Consider the following 20945-nt stretch of genomic DNA (forward strand, 5'->3'; position numbering starts at 1 on the left):
ATTTTGCCATGTTACTCATGAATGTTTATGTTTTCATGTTAGTGTCTTTAGAAATGTAAATTACTAGTGAATAATTTTCATGGAGACTCTGGAAGACTTAATATAAATCAGAAATAAGACCATCCATAAATTTAGTTGTTTACATCATTTCACTGGCTTCCCAGGTGGGGCTAGTGGTAAAGAATCTGACTGCCAGTGCAGGATACATAAGAGACTGGGGTTCAATCCCTGGGTCTGGAAGATCCCCTGGAGTAGGAAATGGCAACCCACTCCAGTATTCTTGCCTGGAGAATCCCATGGAGAGAGAAGCCTGGCCGGCTACAGTCCATAGGGTTGCAGAGAGTTGGACATGACTAAAATGATTTAGCACACATGCATGCATCATTTTGCCAGTTTTGAACATTATTCAGTAAATTATATGCTCAGTGAGGGCTTGAGAGCTGTGGAAGCTATATGTGTAGCGAGGAAAGGACAGTGTGGGGGTTGGTGCAGAGAATTTGGGTGGTTCCTATGGACAGTAGGAAGATAGATTCACATCTGGATGTTTTCCCTAATGTGTGGAGCTGACCTAATGATATATAAAATCTCATATGACTTCATTGGACAGTGGAGGCAAAGGACTATGCCCATAAGGCTGTTTTTATGTTCATTCAGTGTGAATAGTTTCACATTTCTCTTTTTTGCAGGTGCCAATCATTGAAATCCCAGATTTTGGAAAGCTTTCTGCTGTAACTATATGTGATGAATTGAAAATTCAGAGCCAGAACGACCGAGAAAAACTTGCAGAAGCAAAGGAGAAATTGTATCTAAGAGGTTTTTATGATGGTGTAAGTAATATTTTTGTTATCATTTTTGATTTACATACTCCATGATCTTTGATTTTCTTCTTATTGATTTAGAAAAAAATATAGAAAGATTTAATACAAATTCATCTGTGTCCTGATTTGAGAGGGATTACTATAAGATATGAACAAAGCTAGTGGAGGTGATGGAATTCCACTTGAGCTATTTCAAATCCTAAAAGGTGATCTTGTGAAAGCGCTGTACTCAATATGCCAGCAAATTTGGAAAACTCAGCAGTGGCCACAGGACTGGAAAAGGTCAGTTTTCATTCAAATCCCAAAGAAAGGCAATGCCAAAGAATGCTCAAACTATAGCACCATTGTACTCATCTCACACACTAGCAAAGTAATGCTCAAAATTCTCCAAGCGAGGCTTCAACAGTGTGTGAACCAAGAATTTCCACATGTTCAAGCTGGATTTAGAAAAGCCAGAGGAACCAGAGATCAAATTGCCAACATTCGTTGGATCATTGAAAAAGCAAGAAAGCCCCAGAAAAACATCTATTTCTGTTTTATTGGCTATGCCAAAGCCTTTGACTGTGTGGATCACCACAAACTGTGGAAGATTCTTCCAGAGATGGGAATACCAGACCACCTGACCTGCCTCCTGAGAAATCTGTATGCAGGTCAAGAAGCACCAGTTAGAACTAGACATGGAACAATGGACTGGTTCCAGATTGGGAAAGGAGTACGTCAAGGCGGCATACTGTCACCCTGCTTATTTAACTTACATGCAGAGAGCATCATGTAAAATGCTGGTCTGGATGAAACATAAGCTAGAATCAAGATTGTTGGGAGAAATATCAATAACCTTGGATATGAAGATGACACCACCCTTATGGCAGAAAGCGAAGAAGAACTAAAGAGCCTCTTGATGAAAGTGAAAGAGGAGAGTGAAAAAGTTGGCTTAAAACTCAACATTCAGAAAACTGAAATCATGGCATCAGATCTCATCACTTCCCCCATCTATTTCCATGGCAAATAGATGGGGGAACAATGGAAACAGTGACAGACTTTGTTTTCTTGGGCTCCAGAATCACTGCAGATGGTGACTGCAGCCATGAAATTAAAAGACGCTTGCTTCTTGGAAGAAAAGTTATGACCAACCTAGACAGCATATTAAAAAGCAGAGACATTACTTTACCAACAAAGGTCCATCTAGTCAAAGCTATAGTTTTTCTGGTAGTCACGTATGGATGTGAGAGTTGGACCATAAAGCTGAGCGTCGAAGAATTGATGTTTTTAAAGTGTGGTGTTGGAGAAGATCTTGAGAATCCCTTGGACTGCAAGGAGATCCAACCTCTCCATCCTAAAGGAAATCAGTCCTGAATATTCACTGGAAGGACTGATGCTGAAGCTGAACTCCAGTACTTTGGCCACCTGATGCGAAGAACTGACTCATTTGAAAAGACCCTGATACTGGGAAAGATTGAAGGCAGGAGGAGAAGGGGATGACAGAGGATGAGATGGTTGGATGGCATCACCGACTTGATGGACATGAGTTTGAGCAAGCTTCAGGAGTTGGTGATAGACAGGGAGGCCTGGTGTGCTACAGTCCATGGGGTCGCAAAGCGTCAGACATGGCTGAGTGACTGAACTGAACTGATTATAAGATTATGTTCTTCTCTTTCCAAATTTCTTTTTTTAAATCTATTTTTGTCCAGTAGTATTACAGAAGTCCCATTTTTCTGCCCCTAATCTGTGGGTGAATTTATAAAGAAGATGTTTAAAGTTAGTTCGTCTTATTATGCAATACATGCCAAAGGTTTGTGGACAATACCCGGTCCCTTTGCTCTCTCTCTTTTTTTTCCTTTGTTGTCTTAATGAGATGAAATTTTAAATAAGCAGTTTCATTCAGTTCATTAATTTACTTGTTAATACAACTACTACATGCCATCTTAGCACAATTTTTGAACCTCTCTTTTCTCCTTAATTGTACATATGTTAATGTGGCTTACATTTCTGTGGAAAGAAGGTGAGGCTAGAGAAAGTAAAAACCCAGTCAAGTTATTAGTGACTTGAGGTTGAATATTTTTAAGGCTGTAAATGAGAATGTTTACTTTTGCTTTCCATTTCTCTGTATGACCAAATATTGTTTATACGTCTTTGTTAAAACTCAACTCATCCATGTTTTGGATGACACTAAAAGCCAACACTAATATAGCACTTACATATTCACTTATTTACATCTCAAAATGACCTTGCAAAGTAGGCACTTATTCCCATTTAACAGATAAGGAAATTGAGGTACTAAGACACTAAGTAATTTACCCAGTATCAGCCAGATAGCCAGGTTAAAGCAGAGCTGGAACTCAAACTAGGCAACTTGGCTCTAAGATTTGTGCTGTTAACCCCCTGTGCCATAATGATCAATAATCTGTAATTTCATAATGATGAATTAAATAGATGCGGAGCATTTTGGCACGTTAGAAGATTGGGAGGTGAAAATAGAAAACATGTCTTTTCCACTTAAGGTAGAAAGTATTGGGAAATCCCTGTGATCCTGTGGTTAGGACTCTGCATTCTCATTGCTGAAGGCCCAAGTTTGAACCCTGGATTGGGAACTAAAATCCTACAAGGTGTGAGGTATGGCCAGAAAGCCCCCAAAACATAAAAAAGATAAAACCTATTTGAAAGAGTCAACAGGAATCAGATAGATGGAGGTCAGTATCAGCCGGAAGGGGATGGTGTCTTAGCTCTGTGACAACAATGGGCAAGGCAATACTCTGCTTGAGAATTCAATCTCCCCATTACATAAAAGGCAGAGTTGAGAAACCGTAGGCCCTCGTCTCAGAGCCAAGTTTATCACATGGCCAGGCAAAGGAGAATGCTTGCTGGCAACAGACGGAGTTGAAAAGAGAAGCCTAACGGGCTGAGCTGCACTGGCTCAGTTCCTTCCCCCAAAGCCTTCAGGAATGATGTGAGTTAGGGCAGAGGAATTCTCTCCACGTGGAAACCTAAGAAGTGGGAAGGAAGTGAACTTTTCTTTCTAATCATGTTCATAATATGTATCCTAGTTACACTAAAAGAAAAACAAGTGTGTTATAAATATTAATTGTCCAAGCTGTGCCGAAATAAAGATGTATGGTTATAAATGTGATAAATTTCACACTGAAAATATCTTGGTTGTTTGTGGAGGTAAGTTTAGGTAGGAGAAAGTTTAAGGGGGGACCCAAAACAAATTTTAATTGTACGTGTTTTTACACTTCTTATCCCTTTAGGTAATGTTGGTGGATGGATTTAAGGGACAGAAGGTCCAAGACGTAAAGAAGACTATTAGAAACAAGATGATTGACACTGTATGTAATAGACTATCCCCTGAAGCCTGTTTTAGAAGAGCTTTTAGTTCATAGACTTTACAATGTTAATTAGCAATTTTCTGTAGTAGAACCTGGAGCTGTATTAAAGATATAATTTTATTTACATGTAAAATTGAAGACCTGTTTAATAATAGCAATTCATTTAACCTGAACATCCCACCTGTCATGTTGATGAAGGTAGTGTTCTAAAGTTGGCATGTGTAGATCACACACAGCGAAATTTAATGATGCTTTCTGCCAGTGACCATTTGCAGTCCTGGTAGTTAACAAGTCTTTCTGTAGTGCTCTTTGCTTTCATCCTTTTCCCCCTCTTCGTTTTTGTTGTAATTTTTTTGTTGTTGAGCTACTTAGCTGCTGAACTTTTGAAACTGAATTTTTGTTTTTGACAGTTACGTATACCTGTAATACAGAGAGACTGTGGTCTGTAAGGCTTGTTAAAAAAAAGGCAGCAGTTTCCTCTCCATTCTTCCACATCCTCTTGAATTTCTTTGGACAGGCTTACTTTCATCTGTTTTGTTATTTCTTTTAGTATCTCCACCTCTCACAGATCTGTAATCTAAATGCTTGTAGTGTAATTTAAAAAATTTTCAGTTTTAGGTATTAGCCATTGATTTCCTGCTATGAAAGATCAAGATTTAACTCTTCTCCAATCTGTGTGTTCCCCTCTAACCTCATATTTGTATATACTTCTTCACCCCACATCTTCGTAGTATAGGAATATTATAACTTAGGTTAGAGAGGTAGTCAGTGTGTTGAGAATGGCTGATCCATAATGTAGTATACAATGAGAACTTCTCTTCCTCAGCTTTTGGTTTTCCTTGGAGTTAATAACTGTCTTTTTTTTCTTTCTCTACTTTTTAAACTTTTAAATATAATAATACACATTTCATCCCCAAACTCTGTCCAAATGTTTATTTCTCTTCTCAGTACTTTCAAACATATCAGTGTGCTATTGTTTACATCTTAGAGAAAGTTCTCCCAGAGCCTTCCAGCCTGTTGTAGTCATCCAGACTGGTTGCTTACTGTAGGCATGCACAAATGTCATCTGGGATATTCCTCCACTGTTACTTAGGATTTCCTTTGTTTTTCTTGAGTTGAATCTCCTTGATCCCATCGCTGCTTCTTTCTTATTTACTTTCTTGTTTTGTTGAAGCTCTGCCTCTAGAAATGTTCCTGGAAAAGGGTACCTGGAAGGTAAATATTATGACCTTCCATATCTGAAATATCTTTATTCTGTCCTCATACTTGAATGCTTGGATGTAGGATTCTGGGTTAGAAATAATTTTCCCTTAAAAATTTGAAGGCCATTATCCATGGTGTTCTGGTTCAGTGATGCTGTTAAGAAGTCCAAAACCATTCTGCTATGGTGTGATCTATGTCTCCCCTCCCCCCCACCAAGCTTGTAGAATCCTCTCTTGAAATTTCGTGATGATTTATTTGGTGTAGATTAGTTTTCATTCGTTCTTCTGGGTGTAGGATTGGCTCCTTCAGTCTGGAAACTTATGTTCTTTAATTCTGGGAAAATTAACTTTTTTTTAAATTGTTTTATCCCTTATTTATTTTTGTTTTCAGAAATCTTACTATTCAGATATTGGCTCTATTAGACTCTGGAAGTTCTTTTGCTTTTCTCTCTGGGGGAGTCCCTCAACTTTTTCTTCCTATGAGCGTTTGTTTACTGTGTGTATTTTATATCAGCTCCACATGTGCTTGTGCATATGTGTATAAATAAATATTCCTTAAAAAAGTCACTAAATTTTTTTCTTTGTGTAGAAAATTTCAAACATAGAAAAGTGGAATAGTGTAATGAATTCCTGTATACCTCTTATTCAGCTTAAGCATTTACCAACTCAGAGCCAGTTTAAGAACTTATTCTTGTTACCTGATCTTTTGTGATAGGATGTTGCAATTTTTATTTCATGAATATGAAATTTTAATTTCTTATTAGTCTGAGGAAGACTATTGATATTTAAGAGTGCATACAAAAAGATGATTGGAAAAAAAAAAAGATGATTGGAACCTTTTTGGATATAGGTAGAACTTGTCACTGGGCTTCACTGGGAGAGATCTGGAAGGTCCATTTGGGCCAGAGGGAAGCCCTGCTGTTAGCCTTGATGTTAAGTAGGGCTTTGTGGTTTGTTAGATTCCTCTCAGAAGATTCTTCAGTTTCTGGCTTAAAGGGTCTAAGCTAAGTGAGCATTCTGGGAGCTAACATGAAGGAAGATTGCCAGGGTGGGTATCAGTGCCTGTGTGCTGACTTTCTCTTAATCCCCCTCTTTTCACTATGAAACCCATTCCCTCAACTTTGTCCTCCGATTGGGAGACTCTGTGTTGTCCTCTCCCGAGTATAAACCCCCACTGCTCTGCAGGCACAGGGAGGGGCAGCTGCCTGTCTGCATAGTGTGGGATTAGGGTATCTGGTTCTAACTTCTTTAAAAGACTTCAGTGACTCTTCCTCTTTCCAGCCTCATGTTACCTCCTTTTCCAGAGCTGTCTTGTGCCACAAATCTCGAGTCTTTTGGAGGTTCTGTAATGCAAGTGAAGTGAAAGTTGCTCAATCATGTCCGACTCTTTGCAACCCTATGGACTATACAGTCCATAGTCCGTGGAATTCTCCAGGCCAGAATACAGGAGTGGGTAGCCTTTCCCTTCTCTGGGGGTTCTTCCCAACTCAGGGATTGAATCCAGGTCCCCTGCATTGCAGGCAGATTCTTTACCAACTGAGCCACAAGAATTCAGCTTTCTCTTCTGTGGGCTTAGGATTCAGCTAGCTTCCTTTGGTCCACTAATACAATTGTCAGTCATTCTGCTTTTTAGTTTTCAAAATTTGGTTGATGTTATTTCTTCTCCCATTCTTGTCTTTGTGACTTCATACCATTAAAAAGAAAACCTCTTTGTTGTCATTTTGTTCGAATTTTGAGAAGGAGCAGAGTTAATTAAATGTCTGTTTTTAATTTACCATTGTTAAACCAAAGTCCTACCTGTTTCAGTGTGAAGAACTTGTGTTAAGAACACAGAGCAGTGAATCACTTTATGAATAACAATGCTGACTCTTATTTTAAAAAATTATCCTAGCCTAATAAGCTTGGGATTGTAACACCTTAAGAGATATTTGTTTTAATGTTTTAATATTTTAAAAAAATAAAATTTATGGTCAATTTTCTAGTGGAAATTTTTCACGATACTATAAATCTTTGGTAATGTTATTTTCCGTATCTAGTTTTCATGCCTGTGTTTTTTTAAAGGCAGTTGTTCCATGCATTTAGTTTCCTATTTTTATGTTCTTATAACAAAAATAGAAGGCTGCCATAGCTTTCAAACCATAGCAATAGAAGCTGTTAAATATCTTTTACTCTGCAAAGGAATAAGTTGCACCTAGGGAAGGTGATCCACCTGATAAAGATGCAGGCCTTTTCAGAAACAAGTGATATATAGAAAGAAAGGCAAGTAATTTCTACTCTGCGAAGAGGGAAGACGTAGTGAAAACTTGCAATTTAGTTATTGGTGGTAGAGCATTTTTTTTAGAGTTACTTCTTTTCTTGAGGAATAGAGATTGCTTTGACATGGTATCTGACATATTTTTATTTACTTTCATCTAGGGAGATGCATATATTTACATGGAACCAGAGAAACAAGTTATGTCCAGGTCTTCAGATGAATGTGTTGTGGCCCTGTGTGACCAGTGGTTAGTTTCTCTTATAGATAGCAAGCAGAAATTTTCTCCCGTCACTTTGCTTATCCTTGACTTTTTTTTTTTAATCAATTTGTCCACTCCCAGGTACTTGGATTATGGAGAAGAGAACTGGAAAAAACAGACATCCCAATGCTTGAAGAACCTAGAAACGTAAGATGGGAGAAGGTGCTGGGGAAGGGGAAGTGTTAGTCGTTCAGTCATGTCCAACTCTGTGAGTCCGTGGACTGTAGCCCGCTAGGCTCCTCTGTCCATGGAATTCTCCAGGCAAGAATACTTGAGTGGGTTGCCATTCCCTTCTCCAAGGGGAAGGGGAAGCAGATGAGAAATAGGGAAGATGATGAAGCCGAAGAGGAGAGACACGTTATATTCTGCTCTGTCCAGGTACTGTGAGGAGACTAGGAGGAATTTTGAAGCAACCTTAGATTGGCTGCAGGAGCATGCTTGCTCAAGAACTTACGGCCTAGGTAAGCAGACTTCAGATTTGTCCATTTGAATGGCTTGGCCAGTTACACAGCAGGTTAACACTTTACCTTTTTTCCTTCTCTCCCATTGTTTTTCTGAACTGGAAGTGAGAGGTTTTTGGTTAGAGGGTGAGAGAAACTAGGGTCTGGTCCCCCCTCCTATTCACCTGATGGTAGAAGTATCTAACCCATATAGTTTTATGGTGCAGTTATTTTTAATAGAAAATTTCTAGTGTTTCAACCATTTAAAAAATATTTATCAGTTTATATTATTCAAGTAAATTTAAGAACCTACAGAAGTAGCTTTGTCGGTGCTAGAGATCTGCTTTTGAAAATGTGAATTCTGGGGATGAAGTGTCTCTTAGATTCCTCTTGCACGAATTTTCTTCCTTTTACTTGTAGGGACTCGTTTGCCCTGGGATGAGCAGTGGCTGATTGAATCGCTCTCTGACTCCACTATTTACATGGCATTTTACACAGTTGCACACCTGCTGCAGGGAGGTAACTTGCATGGACAAGCAGAGTCTCCGTTGGGCATCAGGTTGGTAAATGGATAGGGGAAGAAAGGTAATTTGTTAGCATGAGATGTAATTTTTTTATTTATGTATTGAAAATGCTTTTTTTAAAAAAAATTAATTTATTTTTGGATGCATCTGATCTTAGTTGAGGCAATATCATTATTGTGGCATTCCGGATCTTTAGTTGCGATCAAGGACTTTTCAGTGCTCAAGCTTTCTCTCTAATTGTGGTGTGCAGGCTTCAGGGCGCATGGGTTCTGTAGTTGCAGGATGTGGGCTTATTTGCCCCTTGGCAAGTGGGATCTTAGTTCCCCAACCAGGGACTGAATCCACGTCCTCTGAGTTGGAAGGCAGATTCTTAACCCCTGGACCACCAGAGAAGTCCCTGAAAATACTTTCTAATAATTTGTTTTTATAAGAATTCATTTAGTGGAATTTTGTCATGATGTTTTTTGTTGCTGAATTGAGAAAAAGTAATAAAAAACCCCTCTGTTATCCACTCTTTATTCTTATGGGAGTCTCTTGTCCTCATTTGTTACTGTAAAACATTAAGAAAGCGATTTCTGGGACTTCACTGGTGGTCCAGTATTTAAGAATCCACCTTGCAATGCACAGGATGTGGGTTCAATCCCTAGTTGGGGAACTAAGATCCTACATGCTGAGGAGCAACTAAGGCCGAGTTGTGCAACTACTGAGCCTGTGTGCCACAACTAGAGGATCTGTGTGCTGAAATGAAAGATCTGGCATGATGCAATGGCAATCCCCCATGCCACAGCTAAGACTCGACACAGCCAAATAAATGAATAAGTAGAATAAATACTTTAAAAAAAAATCGATTTCTACTTCATGGTTGGATTAGAATGTTGGTTGTTTTCAAAGAAACTATATGTGTTCTGTTGTTGTTTATTCATTACTTTTATTTTAATACAGACCACAGCAAATGACCAAGGAGGTTTGGGATTATATTTTCTTCAAGGAAGCTCCATTTCCTAAGACTCAGATCCCAAAGGAAAAATTAGATCAGTTAAAGCAGGAATTTGAGTTCTGGTATCCTGTGGATCTTCGAGCCTCTGGCAAGGATCTTATTCCAAATCATCTTTCATATTTCCTTTATAATCATGTGGCTATGTGGCCAGAAGAGTGGTGAGTGCTAAAACAGATGTGAACTAAACTTATTGATTATTGACAAGGGTTCCTTGTGGCTTCAAATATACTGATGTTATTGTAGAGGGTATTGTTAGATTTGCCAATACGTTCTTTTTCTTATATTAAATATAATGAAGGAGAAAGCACACCTTCTGTTATATCCAGAAATTCTCATACCTGCTTTGAACTGCCAAAGCATTTCACATTTCAGATACTTTGACGGTCAATCAGTAATTCGCTTGACCTATTACATGACTCATTTGACCTGTTAAGATGCTGAAATAACAGGCAATTTCAAACAGAGCCTAGGTCATTAGAATGGGAAGGAAACATCCTTTTAGAGCTGAGAGCCCCAAGTTTCCAGTATTAAGTCATGATGTTCTGACTAGAATCTGGATCAGAGATGCATTTTTAATACCATGTGCTCGAGAGTATTCCTTCTGTCATCTTCCCTTTTGACCCAGACATGTTCCTGTGTCTTTCTCTCCTGTCTTCAAGTAGCTGAAGAAACAAACCCCTCCCACTATTCAAATTTTATTTTGCAGAACCAAAGTAATCTCATGGAACTTCTTGTATTTAGGGTGAGATTGCATTTGGAATGAGATTACATTTTCTTTCTCAAGAATAAAAGAGTTTGAAGGAGAGGAATAAAATAAATCTGATGTGGTTCTTGTCATTCAGTTAGTTTTCTCTATTGGTTTAAATGTGTTTTTGCAGAAATCGGGTGTTTTAGAAGTACTTGTTAGTAACATGGTTGAATACTTATCCCATTGCATCAAGTTTTGGACATATATGAGGGTGTTAAAAATTATAGAAAAATGGTAGCTTCCGGTGCTTATTGTTACCATTGTTATAATCACTTTTAGTAACTCATGTAATTTTCACTGCAACTTTTCGTGGAAGAGGATCTATCCCTGGTGGCACAGTGGGAAAGAATCCACCTGCAATGCAGGAGATGTGGGTTTGATCCCTGGGTCGGGAAGATCCCCTGGAGAAGAAAATAGCAACCCACTTCAGTATTCCTGCCTGGAAAATCCCATGGACAGAGGAGCCTGATGGGCTACTGTCCATGGGGTTGCAGAAGAGTCAGACACCGCTTATTGACTAAACAACAAAGATCTTTTTATATCTATATATATAGCCCGGCCTGTATTTTTAAGATAGTTCATAGTATTTCATCGTATGCCTGCACCATAATTTATAAGCCAGTCCTTTACTAGTGAATACTAGTAAACAGGACTCAATAAATATCCCTGCACATTTGCCTTAAGAAACTTTTATGACTCTTAGCATTTACCTCAACTTTTTAAGGCTAAGCCATATTCTTTAAATTTTATTTTCTATCTTTAAACATTTACCTGTCAAGTGATAAATGGCCTGTAGCTGTGAGAGCGAATGGACATCTCCTCCTCAACTCTGAGAAGGTAACACTCATTACCTCTTGAAACGTTAGAATTCTGCAGAAACGTTTTTCAGATTTAGGATGTTGTACTTTCTTAAAGAAATAAAGAATATGAAAATCAGAGAATTAAAAATCTTGCATTTAAAATTTTTAGTACTACCAATGTAAATTAAAGATTTATCTTGAAAATTGAGTGAGTGGAGTAGATAGTATTAATTGAGAGGCGGGATGGGGAAAACTTTCCTATATAATAATTGTATTAGAGTGGCAAAGAGTGACAAATTGTTACCAGAGAAGAGAGGCAGAGAAAGGGACAGGAAATATAAAGATTCTAGCTTTGTGACCCTACAATATCTTTCTCATTAAGTTGAGAAAATAATTTGGTGGTTTTTGCTTTTTACTGTGACTAGCCATTAGATTAGAATAATAGAATTTTGGAGTCTGTAGGATTCTTAAGTGTTATTTAATGCTTCTTTCTAGACAGTATATCTCTCCCTATACTACTGCAACTTCCCCTATTACTAGTAATGATACTATAATTATACTAGTAGTATCATAGCAGTATAATGATAGTACATATATTAATATATATGATTTTTTTAATGCTTCATAAGTATCTGATTATTCAGTATCCTCAACAGGAGTTATGCCAATCTCTTGACAAGCCCTTTTTTGCCCCCATAATGCCTTTGTGCACGAGAAAGGGGCACGCTTCCTCAACTAAACAAAAAAATTAAATTACAATGTTATTTATTTCTCATTAATAACAATTCTAACAAGTTGGACTTGTTCTAGCTTGGACTTGTTCCAGCCATTGAATCTTGCTATATCTGATGGAATATTAATGATCAAAGAATATTCATTGCTATGTCATAATGAAAATAGTTATAGATTTAAACAAATGGTAGATTATATGAATTGCAAAATGAGATTTTTTTTTTAACCAGTGCCCTAACAAGGAATAAAAAAGTTCATTTAAGATAATCTGTACATTAGGCTGGAAAATAGCTACTTTATAGATTTTGTTAAATCAACAAGGACTTTTGATTGTCGAACTCATTTTTTCTTTGTAGGTCAAAGTGGAACTGTATATATATTTACATATATATATGTGTGTGCATGTGTATATGAGAGTGCAAATATAAATCCTGCCATTAATATAACATGATGTTTCCTTTGGTCTCCACATTGTTGTGTTATGTATACACTGTACGTCCCTGGTAGAGGGCTTTCCTGGTGGCTCAGACAGTAAAGAATCTGCTTGCAATTCAGGACATCCCAGATTCAACCCCTGGATCAGGAAGATCTCCTAGAGAAGGGAATGGCTACCCACTCCAGTATTCTTGCCTGGAGAATTCCATGGACAGAGGAGCCATAGGGTCGCAAAGAGTCGGACATGACTGAGCGACTAACACTTTCACTTAAGTTTCATACTCATTTTATTACAAGATTTTATTAGTCTGTAGTAGAAACTTGATAGAACGGCCACTTCTCTTTGGTGTTAGCAAAGTTACCGAGACACAGAAGTGTTTTAAACAGTAGATTGCTGGGCTGTGCCCGGTACCTACTTACTTGTGCTGCCCTCAGGCAGAGCACAGCTTGAGTAAGCAGCTATTGCGACCCTAATGACAAGAAGTTTCCTAAAGCCCTAATTTTGACCTAATGAGCTTATCCATTCATTTCTGAATGACTCTAATTGTTATAAAGCTCTTATAACCAGCTGAAGTGGTCCATAGTTATAGTGTAATCACTCCACATGTCTAAACCAATTCCCAAGCGACAGTATCAGTTAATGGAAAGAGCCATGGACTGAGTGTCACACAGGAGATGCCGTCCTAGCTTTGTCACTGACTCGATTAGTTACTCGGGCAAGTTATTGTATTGACTGGATTTCAGTTTTCTCCTCTGTAAAATAAGTTTAAGGTGTCTTTTCCTTTGCATGTTTCTAATCCTTTTTATCTTTATCTAATTGTAGCCTGCTCATTTAATTTGATGTGGCTGATCTGGTTTATTTTATTGATATATACTCTTACTAAAGCCTTATCATTGACTTTCTTTTTCAGATGTCAAAATCCACAGGCAACTTCCTCACTTTGTCCCAAGCTGTTGATAAATATTCAGCCGATGGTGAGTGTATGTTTTTGTTATTGCTGTTGCCTAGTGTCCCCAGTTCTCCTCAGACTGCAGAAGGCAAGTTAGCATTCTTGTTTCCGTTTCATTGCTTTTCTCTTTAGCTTTTACCAATACTTTAAAATATTCATGTTTTCTTTCTGTACAAGCAACATCATTTTTAAAACATAAGAATTGCTAATATCTGTTTAGAAACAAATTTAAGCTAAGATTATTAGAGTCTTCTTTCAAAGGAAACTCACTGTTAGTGCTACCTGACTTGTTCCTAATTTCATGCTGGGGTAAGTGCTTCAGTCATGTCCAACTCTTGGTGACCCTATGGATTGTAACCACCAGGCTCCTCTGTCAGTGGAGTTCTCTAGGCAAGAATACTGGAGTGGATTGCCATGCCCTACGCCAGGGGATCTTCCCAACTCACATCTTTTATGTCTCCTGCATTGGCAGGTGGGCACTTTACCAGTAGTGCTACCTGGAAACGCAATTTCATGCTATTTCTAAAATTAAATAGTTGGTTTATAGAGATGTTAAGCATATAGGAAGCTTTTTCAAAGTATTTCCTCCATATTTGATATACATATAGATGAGTTTCCCCTGACTTCATTACTCTTTCATTTAATCATTACTTTGTCAAGAGAAAAAAATGCACTATCTAACCTGAAGGAGCCAGTCCTTCCTTATGTAACCTAGCCTTTGGTCATCATGGCACTTCTTTTTGTTGATCAAGGCTGCCACAGTTTGAGACTGTACTGAAAGGGATGGGGAAGAACTAACCTAAGTTACTTAGAAAAACAGTATTTTGACAACATAGTAAGACGAAAAGAACTGTACACAATATTGTAGTTAGTTTTTTTTTTTTTTTTTTAAAGAAGTGTATATTAGCAGTTCTGAAACTTTTATATGTTTACTGGGATTGAACAAATATTGTGGGTGAAAGCTCAGTGTCAGAAACTATAAATAAGATAAGAGGAAGTGTTCAAATGAACTCCGTGGTGTTGGATTGGAATTGGCAGTATCAGCATAAACTCATGGGTTTTATTTTTCATACAGACAGACATAAAAATAAACATAGGTACTTCCCTGGTAGTCCAGTGGCTAAGACTGTCTGCTTCCAATGGAGGGGACTCCAGTTCGATCCCTAGTCAGGGAATTGGATCTTACATGCCGCAGTGGAGATTGAAGATCCTGCATGCTGAAACTAAGACCAGTGCAGCCAAATAATATGTAAATATTTTAAAAATAAATAAAAATAAACATAGATTTATGTGTGGGTTAGTATATATGCATTGCTGAGAGAGCCTGTGGATACTGAAAACACTAGTTAGCGGTGAAACACCTGGCGTTCAGATCTTGGTTTCTAAATACCATTCTCTAGTAAAAGGAAGTAGGGTGATTTGAGGTCTGGAGTAGGGAAAATACAAAATGAGCATGGAATAGTTTATGATGCCAGAAAATGAGAAAATGTTTCAAAAAGAATGGGGACAGTTTGAAAGGGCACAGGAGCCAGCTTGAAGGGGCTCCCAATTGCCCAAGCAAGAACTTTTTAAGAGACAAAGTAAATAATGTAGTATTGAATTATAACCCCTTGCATAAATTAAATATTCATGAACCCATAGGGATATATAGTAATGATTGAATAAGTAAGTGGGGACTGTTCTTCTTTTCAGAAGAATTCCAAGTAATGTGGAAGGATTGAGTGAAATATAAAATCATCAGTAGAGAAACATCATAGTAATATTGTCACAGACAAGATCCATCAGTTCAGTTCAGTTCAGTCGCTCAGTCACATCCTACTCTTCGTGACCCCATGGACTACAGCCTACCAGGCTCCTCCATGCATGGGATTTTCCAGGCAAGAGTATTGGAGTGGGTTGCCATTTCCTTCTCCAATATGCTGTCTTGGTTGGTCATAACTTTTCTTCCAAGGAGCGTCCTTTAATTTCATGGCTGCAGTCACCATCTGCAGTGATTTTGGAGCCCACAAAAATAAAGTCTCTCACTGTTTCTGTTGTTTTCCCATCTATTTGCCATGAAGTGATGGGACCTGACTCCATGATCTTAGTTTTCTGAATGTTAAGTTTTAAGCCAACTTTTTCACTTTCCTCTTTCATTTTCATCAAGAGGCTTTTTAGTTCTTCTTTGCTTTCTGCCATAAGGGTGGTATCATCCGCATATCTGAGGTTACAACAAGATCCATCAGTTCAGTTCAGTCACTCAGTCGTGTCTGATTCTTTGCGACCCCATGAACTGCAGCAGGCCAGGCCTCCCTGTCCATCACCAACTCCTGGAGTCCACCCATACCCATGTCCATCGAGTCGGTAATGCCATCCATCCATCTCATCCTCTGTCGTCCCCTTCTCCTCCTGCCCTCAATCTTTCCCAGCATCAGTGTCTTTTCCAATGAGTCAGCTCTTCGCATCAGGTGGCCAAAGCATTGGAGTTTCAGCTTCAACATCAGTCTTTGCAATGAACACCGAGGACTGATCTCCTTTAGGATGGACTGGTTGGATCTCCTTGCAGTCCAAGGGAACTCTCGAGTCTTCTCCAACACCACAGTTCAAAAGCATCAATTCTTTGGCACTCAGCTTTCTTTATAGTCCAACTCTCATATCCATACATGACCACTGGAAAAACCATAGCCTTGACTAGATGGACCTTTGTTGACAAAGTAATGTCTCTGCTTTTTAATATGCTGTCTATGTTGGTCATAACTTTCCTTCCAAGGAGTAAGCCTCTTTTAATTTCATGGCTGCAATCACCATCTGCAGTGATTTTGGAGCCCAAAATAAAGTCAGCCACTGTTTCCACTGTCTCCCCATCTATTTGCCATGAAGTGATGGGCCGGGATGCCATGATCTTAGTTCCATCAGTGGTTGTCAAAATCAATGGATGAAAGTTTAGAAAAAAAAGCAACAGGTTATTTGCGTATTCTCGGAGTATCTATCCCAAGATACTTCTTTATCACAAAGGGAAAGACAGTAACTTTACAGTGGAGGGACTTGGCAGATACTACCTGACCACATGAGGAGGGTTTGCAATAGCAATAGTAAGTCATATCAATATCATGTACCTCCCTGATAATGATGCACTGAGAAGACATACAGCATCACTATTGTGATATTCTTGCCAGAGGTTCATAACCTCCATCTAATCATGCAAGAATATCAGACAAAGCCAAGTTGGGAGAAATTCTGTTAAATTCCTGACTACCCATCAGTAGTCAAGGTCCAGGACAGACTGAGAAACTCTCACGATTTGAAGAGACCAAGGAGATAAAATAATCAAGTGCAAGGTGGGATTCTGGATTGAATCCTAGAACAGAAAAAGGATATTAGAGAAAATGCTGGTGAAATTTTGAATTAAGTCTGTAGCTCAGTTAGTAGTGTCATACTGATGTTAACTTCCTGCTTTTTTGAAACTGTGGTTATGTAAGTTGTTAACATTAAGAAAGTCTGGTAAATGGTGAAACGTTTATCCTCGTCTTTTGCATGCTTGCTGTAACTGTAAAATTATTACAATATAAAAAGTTAAAAAATGTGTTCAGCTTCTTATGTATTATTATAAAGGATATTTAATGCATACATAATTTGATATCACATAGTCTCATCTCCTCTAAGGTGCAGATGGTAGCATACCATCCATACTATTCTGAAATTTGCCTTTTTCACTTATGAGTTCATATTTGAGGTCACTTCATGTTGATACCGGAGAAGGCAATGGCACCCCACTCTAGTACTCTTGCCTGGAAAATCCCATGGGTGGAGGAGCCTGGTGGGCTGCAGTCCATGGGGTCGCTAGGAGTCGGACATGACTGAGCGACTTCACTTTCACTTTTCACTTTCATGCATTGGAGAGGGAAATGGCAACCCACTCCAGTGTTCTTGCCTGGAGAATCCCAGGGACGGCGGAGCCTGTGGGCTGCCGTCTATGAGGTCGCACAGAGTCGGACACGACTGAAGCAACTTAGCAGCAGCAGCAGCATGTTGGTACATTAAAGTTTTCTCACTGTTTTACGGCAGTATAGTCTTCCATTGCAAGGATGTCCTGTAATTTAATTGATTAGACTCTTACAGATGGGTGGGTTGTTTTTGGTTTTTTAATTTAATATTTTAGGATGGAAGATTTTGTTTTAAAAATTGTATTTTGTTAGTAAGAAACTTAGAAGAATCTGCTTTTAGAAGTAAGAAAATATGTATTTGTGCACACGAGGTACCACTCTGTTTTCTTATGCATTAAAATAATCATAATATTTTGCTGCCTTTAAATGAGGCTGAGATGTTGATAGGGATATCTTTCCCGAGTTTATCATTTTTTTCTCTGCCTCATTAAAGATCACTTTATCTCATTAGCACAACATGCCTGAGAAGAAACGCATATTGATGCTGAGTGTATGCAAATCAATATAGAAAATTCAAATATTTTAACAACATCATTATGGATTCTGCTTTTGGTGATCGTTATTTTTGCTGTTGATCCATGCAGTGGTTTAAAGCACTTGCTGTTTCTTAATTTATATGTGGGCTTGGCAGTGTACCCACCTGGACACATAGTTCATATTCAGTAACTACATTTTTAAATCATCGATTAATTTTTTTTCTTCTTCTTCAAGGAATGCGCTTGGCTCTAGCTGATGCTGGTGACACTGTTGAAGATGCTAACTTTGTGGAAGCCATGGCAGACGCAGGTATTCTCCGTCTATACACCTGGGTGGAATGGGTGAAAGAAATGGTTGCCAACTGGGATAGCCTAAGAAGTGGTCCTGCCAATACCTTCAATGACAAAGTTTTTGCCAGGTAATCTATAGTCCCTAACCACTTATTACTTTAAAGAGTTGCTTAGTCCTGGTGTATTTTTACATTTTCTTTTTTTTTTAACTCTTAAATTAGAGTTAATTTAGTTATTAGTTAATAATAGCCACTCTTCATTGAAAGCTTACTTGTGTTGGGAACTATACTAAGCACTTTGCATCCATTATCTGATTTTAGCCTTATAGCAATTTTATATGATAAAAATATTATTAGCTTGCTTTCTTTCTTTGGCAGCGTCGGTTCTTAGTTGCAGCATGTGGGATCTTTTAATTGCGGCATGCAGGATGTTTTATTAATAGTTGCAGCATGCGAACATTTAGTTGCAGCGTGTGGGATCTTGTTCCCTGACTAGGGACTGAACCTGAGCCCCCTGCATTGGGAGTGCAGAGTCTTAGCCACTAGACCACCAGGGAAGTCCTCAGTTCATTTCAGTCGCTCAGTCGTGTCTGACTCTGCGGCCCCATGGACTGGAGCACGCCAGTTTTCCCTGTCCATCACCAACTCCTGGAGCTTCCTCAGACTCATGTCCATCGAGTCGGTGATGCCATCCAACCATCTCATCCTCTGTTGTCCCCTTCTCCTGCCTTCAATCTTTCCCAGCATCAGGGACGTTTCCAAGCAATCAGTTCTTCGTATCAGGTGGCCAAAGTATTCGAGTTTCAGCTTTAACATCAGTCCTTCCAATAAATATTCAGGACTGATTTCCTTTAGGATGAACTAGTTGGATCTCCTTGCAGTCCAAGGGACTCTCAACAGTCTTCTCCAACACTACAGTTCAAAAGCATCAATTCTTCTGCACTCAGCTTTCTTTATAGTCCGACTCTCACATCCATACATGACTGCTGGAAAAATCATAGCCTTGACTAGAGATGGACCTTTGTTGGCAAAGTAATGTCTCTGCTTTTTAATATGCTGTCTATGTTGGTCATAACTTTTCTTCTAAGGAGCAAGCGTCTTTTAATTTCATGGCTGCAATCACCATCTGCAGTGATTTTGGAGCCCACAGAAGTAAAGTCTCTCAGTGTTTCCACTGTTTCCCCATCTATTTGCCATGAAGTGATGGGATCTGATGCCATGATCTTAGTTTTCTGAATGTTGAGTTTTAAGCCAATTTTTTCACTCTCTTTCACTTTCATCAAGAGGCTCTTTAGTTCTTCACTTTCTGTCATAAGGGTGGTGTCATCTCCATATCTGAGGTGATTGATATTTCTCCCGGCAATCTTGATTCCAACTTGTGCTTCTTCCAGCCCAGCATTTCTCATGATGTACTCTGCATATAAGTTAAATAAGCAGAGTGATAATATACAGCCTTGACGTAGTCCTTTCCTGATTTGGAACCAGTCTGTTACTCCATGTCCAGTTCTAACTGTTGCTTCTTGACCTCTATGCAGATTTCTCAGGAGGCAGGTCAGGTGGTCTGGTATTCCCATCTCTTGAAGAATTTTCCAGTTTGTGGTGATCCACACAGTCAAAGGTTTTGGCGTGGTCAATAAAGCAGAAGTACATGTTTCTCTTGCTTTTTTGATGATCCAGTGGATGTTGGCAATTTGATCTCTGGTTCCTCTGGCTTTTCTAAATCCATTTTGAACATCTGGAAGTTCATGGTTCATGTACTGTTGAAGTCTGGCTTGGAGAATGTTGAGCATTACTTTCCTAGCATGTAAGATGAGTGCAATTGTGTGGTAGTTTGAGCATTCTTTGGCATTGCCTTTCTTTGGGATTGGAATGAAAACTGACCTTTTCCAGTCCTGTGGCCACTGCTGAGTTTTCCAGATTTGCTGGCATATTGGCATATTTCCAAATTTGCTGTCTAGGGAAGTCCTAGCTCTATTTTATAATTAAATAAATTGAAGCCTAGAAAAATTTTAATTTTTCATTAAATGCCTCAAAGCTAGTCATTTCAGACTTGACTTTGAATTTGTTTCTGTCTCCAAAGCCTGTTTTCATGACCATTGCACCATGCTGTCTTGCATTAGAGGAGAACGGAATGGTTAAAGGAAAAGTAGCTTAAAAGAAAAGAATTGTCTTTTTTCTCTTTCTTCATTCATAAGATATATATCAGTCTCTTTGTATTAGGAACCATCCTAAGCACCAGTGTTACAAGGATGAATTAAGACTTGATCGTTCATTGTAGTCTAGCAGGAGAGAAAAACGCTTCTCTGACCAATTATAAGTATACTAGTAGGAATAGAGGGAAATTAGAGGAGGTGGTATGTGAGTTCTGAGTTTCTTGAAAAATAAACTGAAATTTTGAGGCAGAGGAGAAATCCATGCAAAAAGTATAGTATTTATTTGAAGTATAGTGTGTGGAGGGCAGAAGTAGATCAGACAAGTTGGGGCCACATTAGGCCAAATTCTGAAGGGCCTGAGGTAGCATAAGGAATATCTTTTTTATTCCAGTGTCCATTGTTTAAAATGCAACAATTAAACCTGACTACAGTCTTAGTAAAGATATTTTCGTATTGCACTTTGGACTTCATAATAAAATTTATTGTGTTGTCATAAATAGGATCTCTAAGCAGTGTCAGATGACAGTACTCAAGTAGATAGACAGTGGGAGGCTATAATAGTTTTATGGAACACAAAGATGGTTTTGTGATAGAGCAGTCTGAAATGTTTCAGGCATTGTT

General features: G+C 38.6%; 1 protein-coding gene across 1 annotated transcript in view; it reads left to right on the plus strand.

The window, feature by feature from the left end:
- Positions 1-20945, plus strand: part of LARS1 (leucyl-tRNA synthetase 1) — a 62553-nt gene that overhangs the window by 24542 nt on the left and 17066 nt on the right. Inside the window, exons 14-23 of the mRNA XM_043465107.1 lie at positions 687-827; positions 4064-4141; positions 7759-7844; positions 7938-8003; positions 8235-8317; positions 8717-8855; positions 9763-9975; positions 11345-11402; positions 13444-13507; positions 18117-18300. Of these exons, the coding sequence (XP_043321042.1) occupies positions 687-827; positions 4064-4141; positions 7759-7844; positions 7938-8003; positions 8235-8317; positions 8717-8855; positions 9763-9975; positions 11345-11402; positions 13444-13507; positions 18117-18300 (1112 nt within the window). The remainder of the gene's footprint in view (positions 1-686; positions 828-4063; positions 4142-7758; positions 7845-7937; positions 8004-8234; positions 8318-8716; positions 8856-9762; positions 9976-11344; positions 11403-13443; positions 13508-18116; positions 18301-20945) is intronic.

Source organism: Cervus canadensis, chromosome 4, assembly GCF_019320065.1.
Source record: "Cervus canadensis isolate Bull #8, Minnesota chromosome 4, ASM1932006v1, whole genome shotgun sequence".
Lineage (NCBI taxonomy): Eukaryota > Metazoa > Chordata > Mammalia > Artiodactyla > Cervidae > Cervus > Cervus canadensis.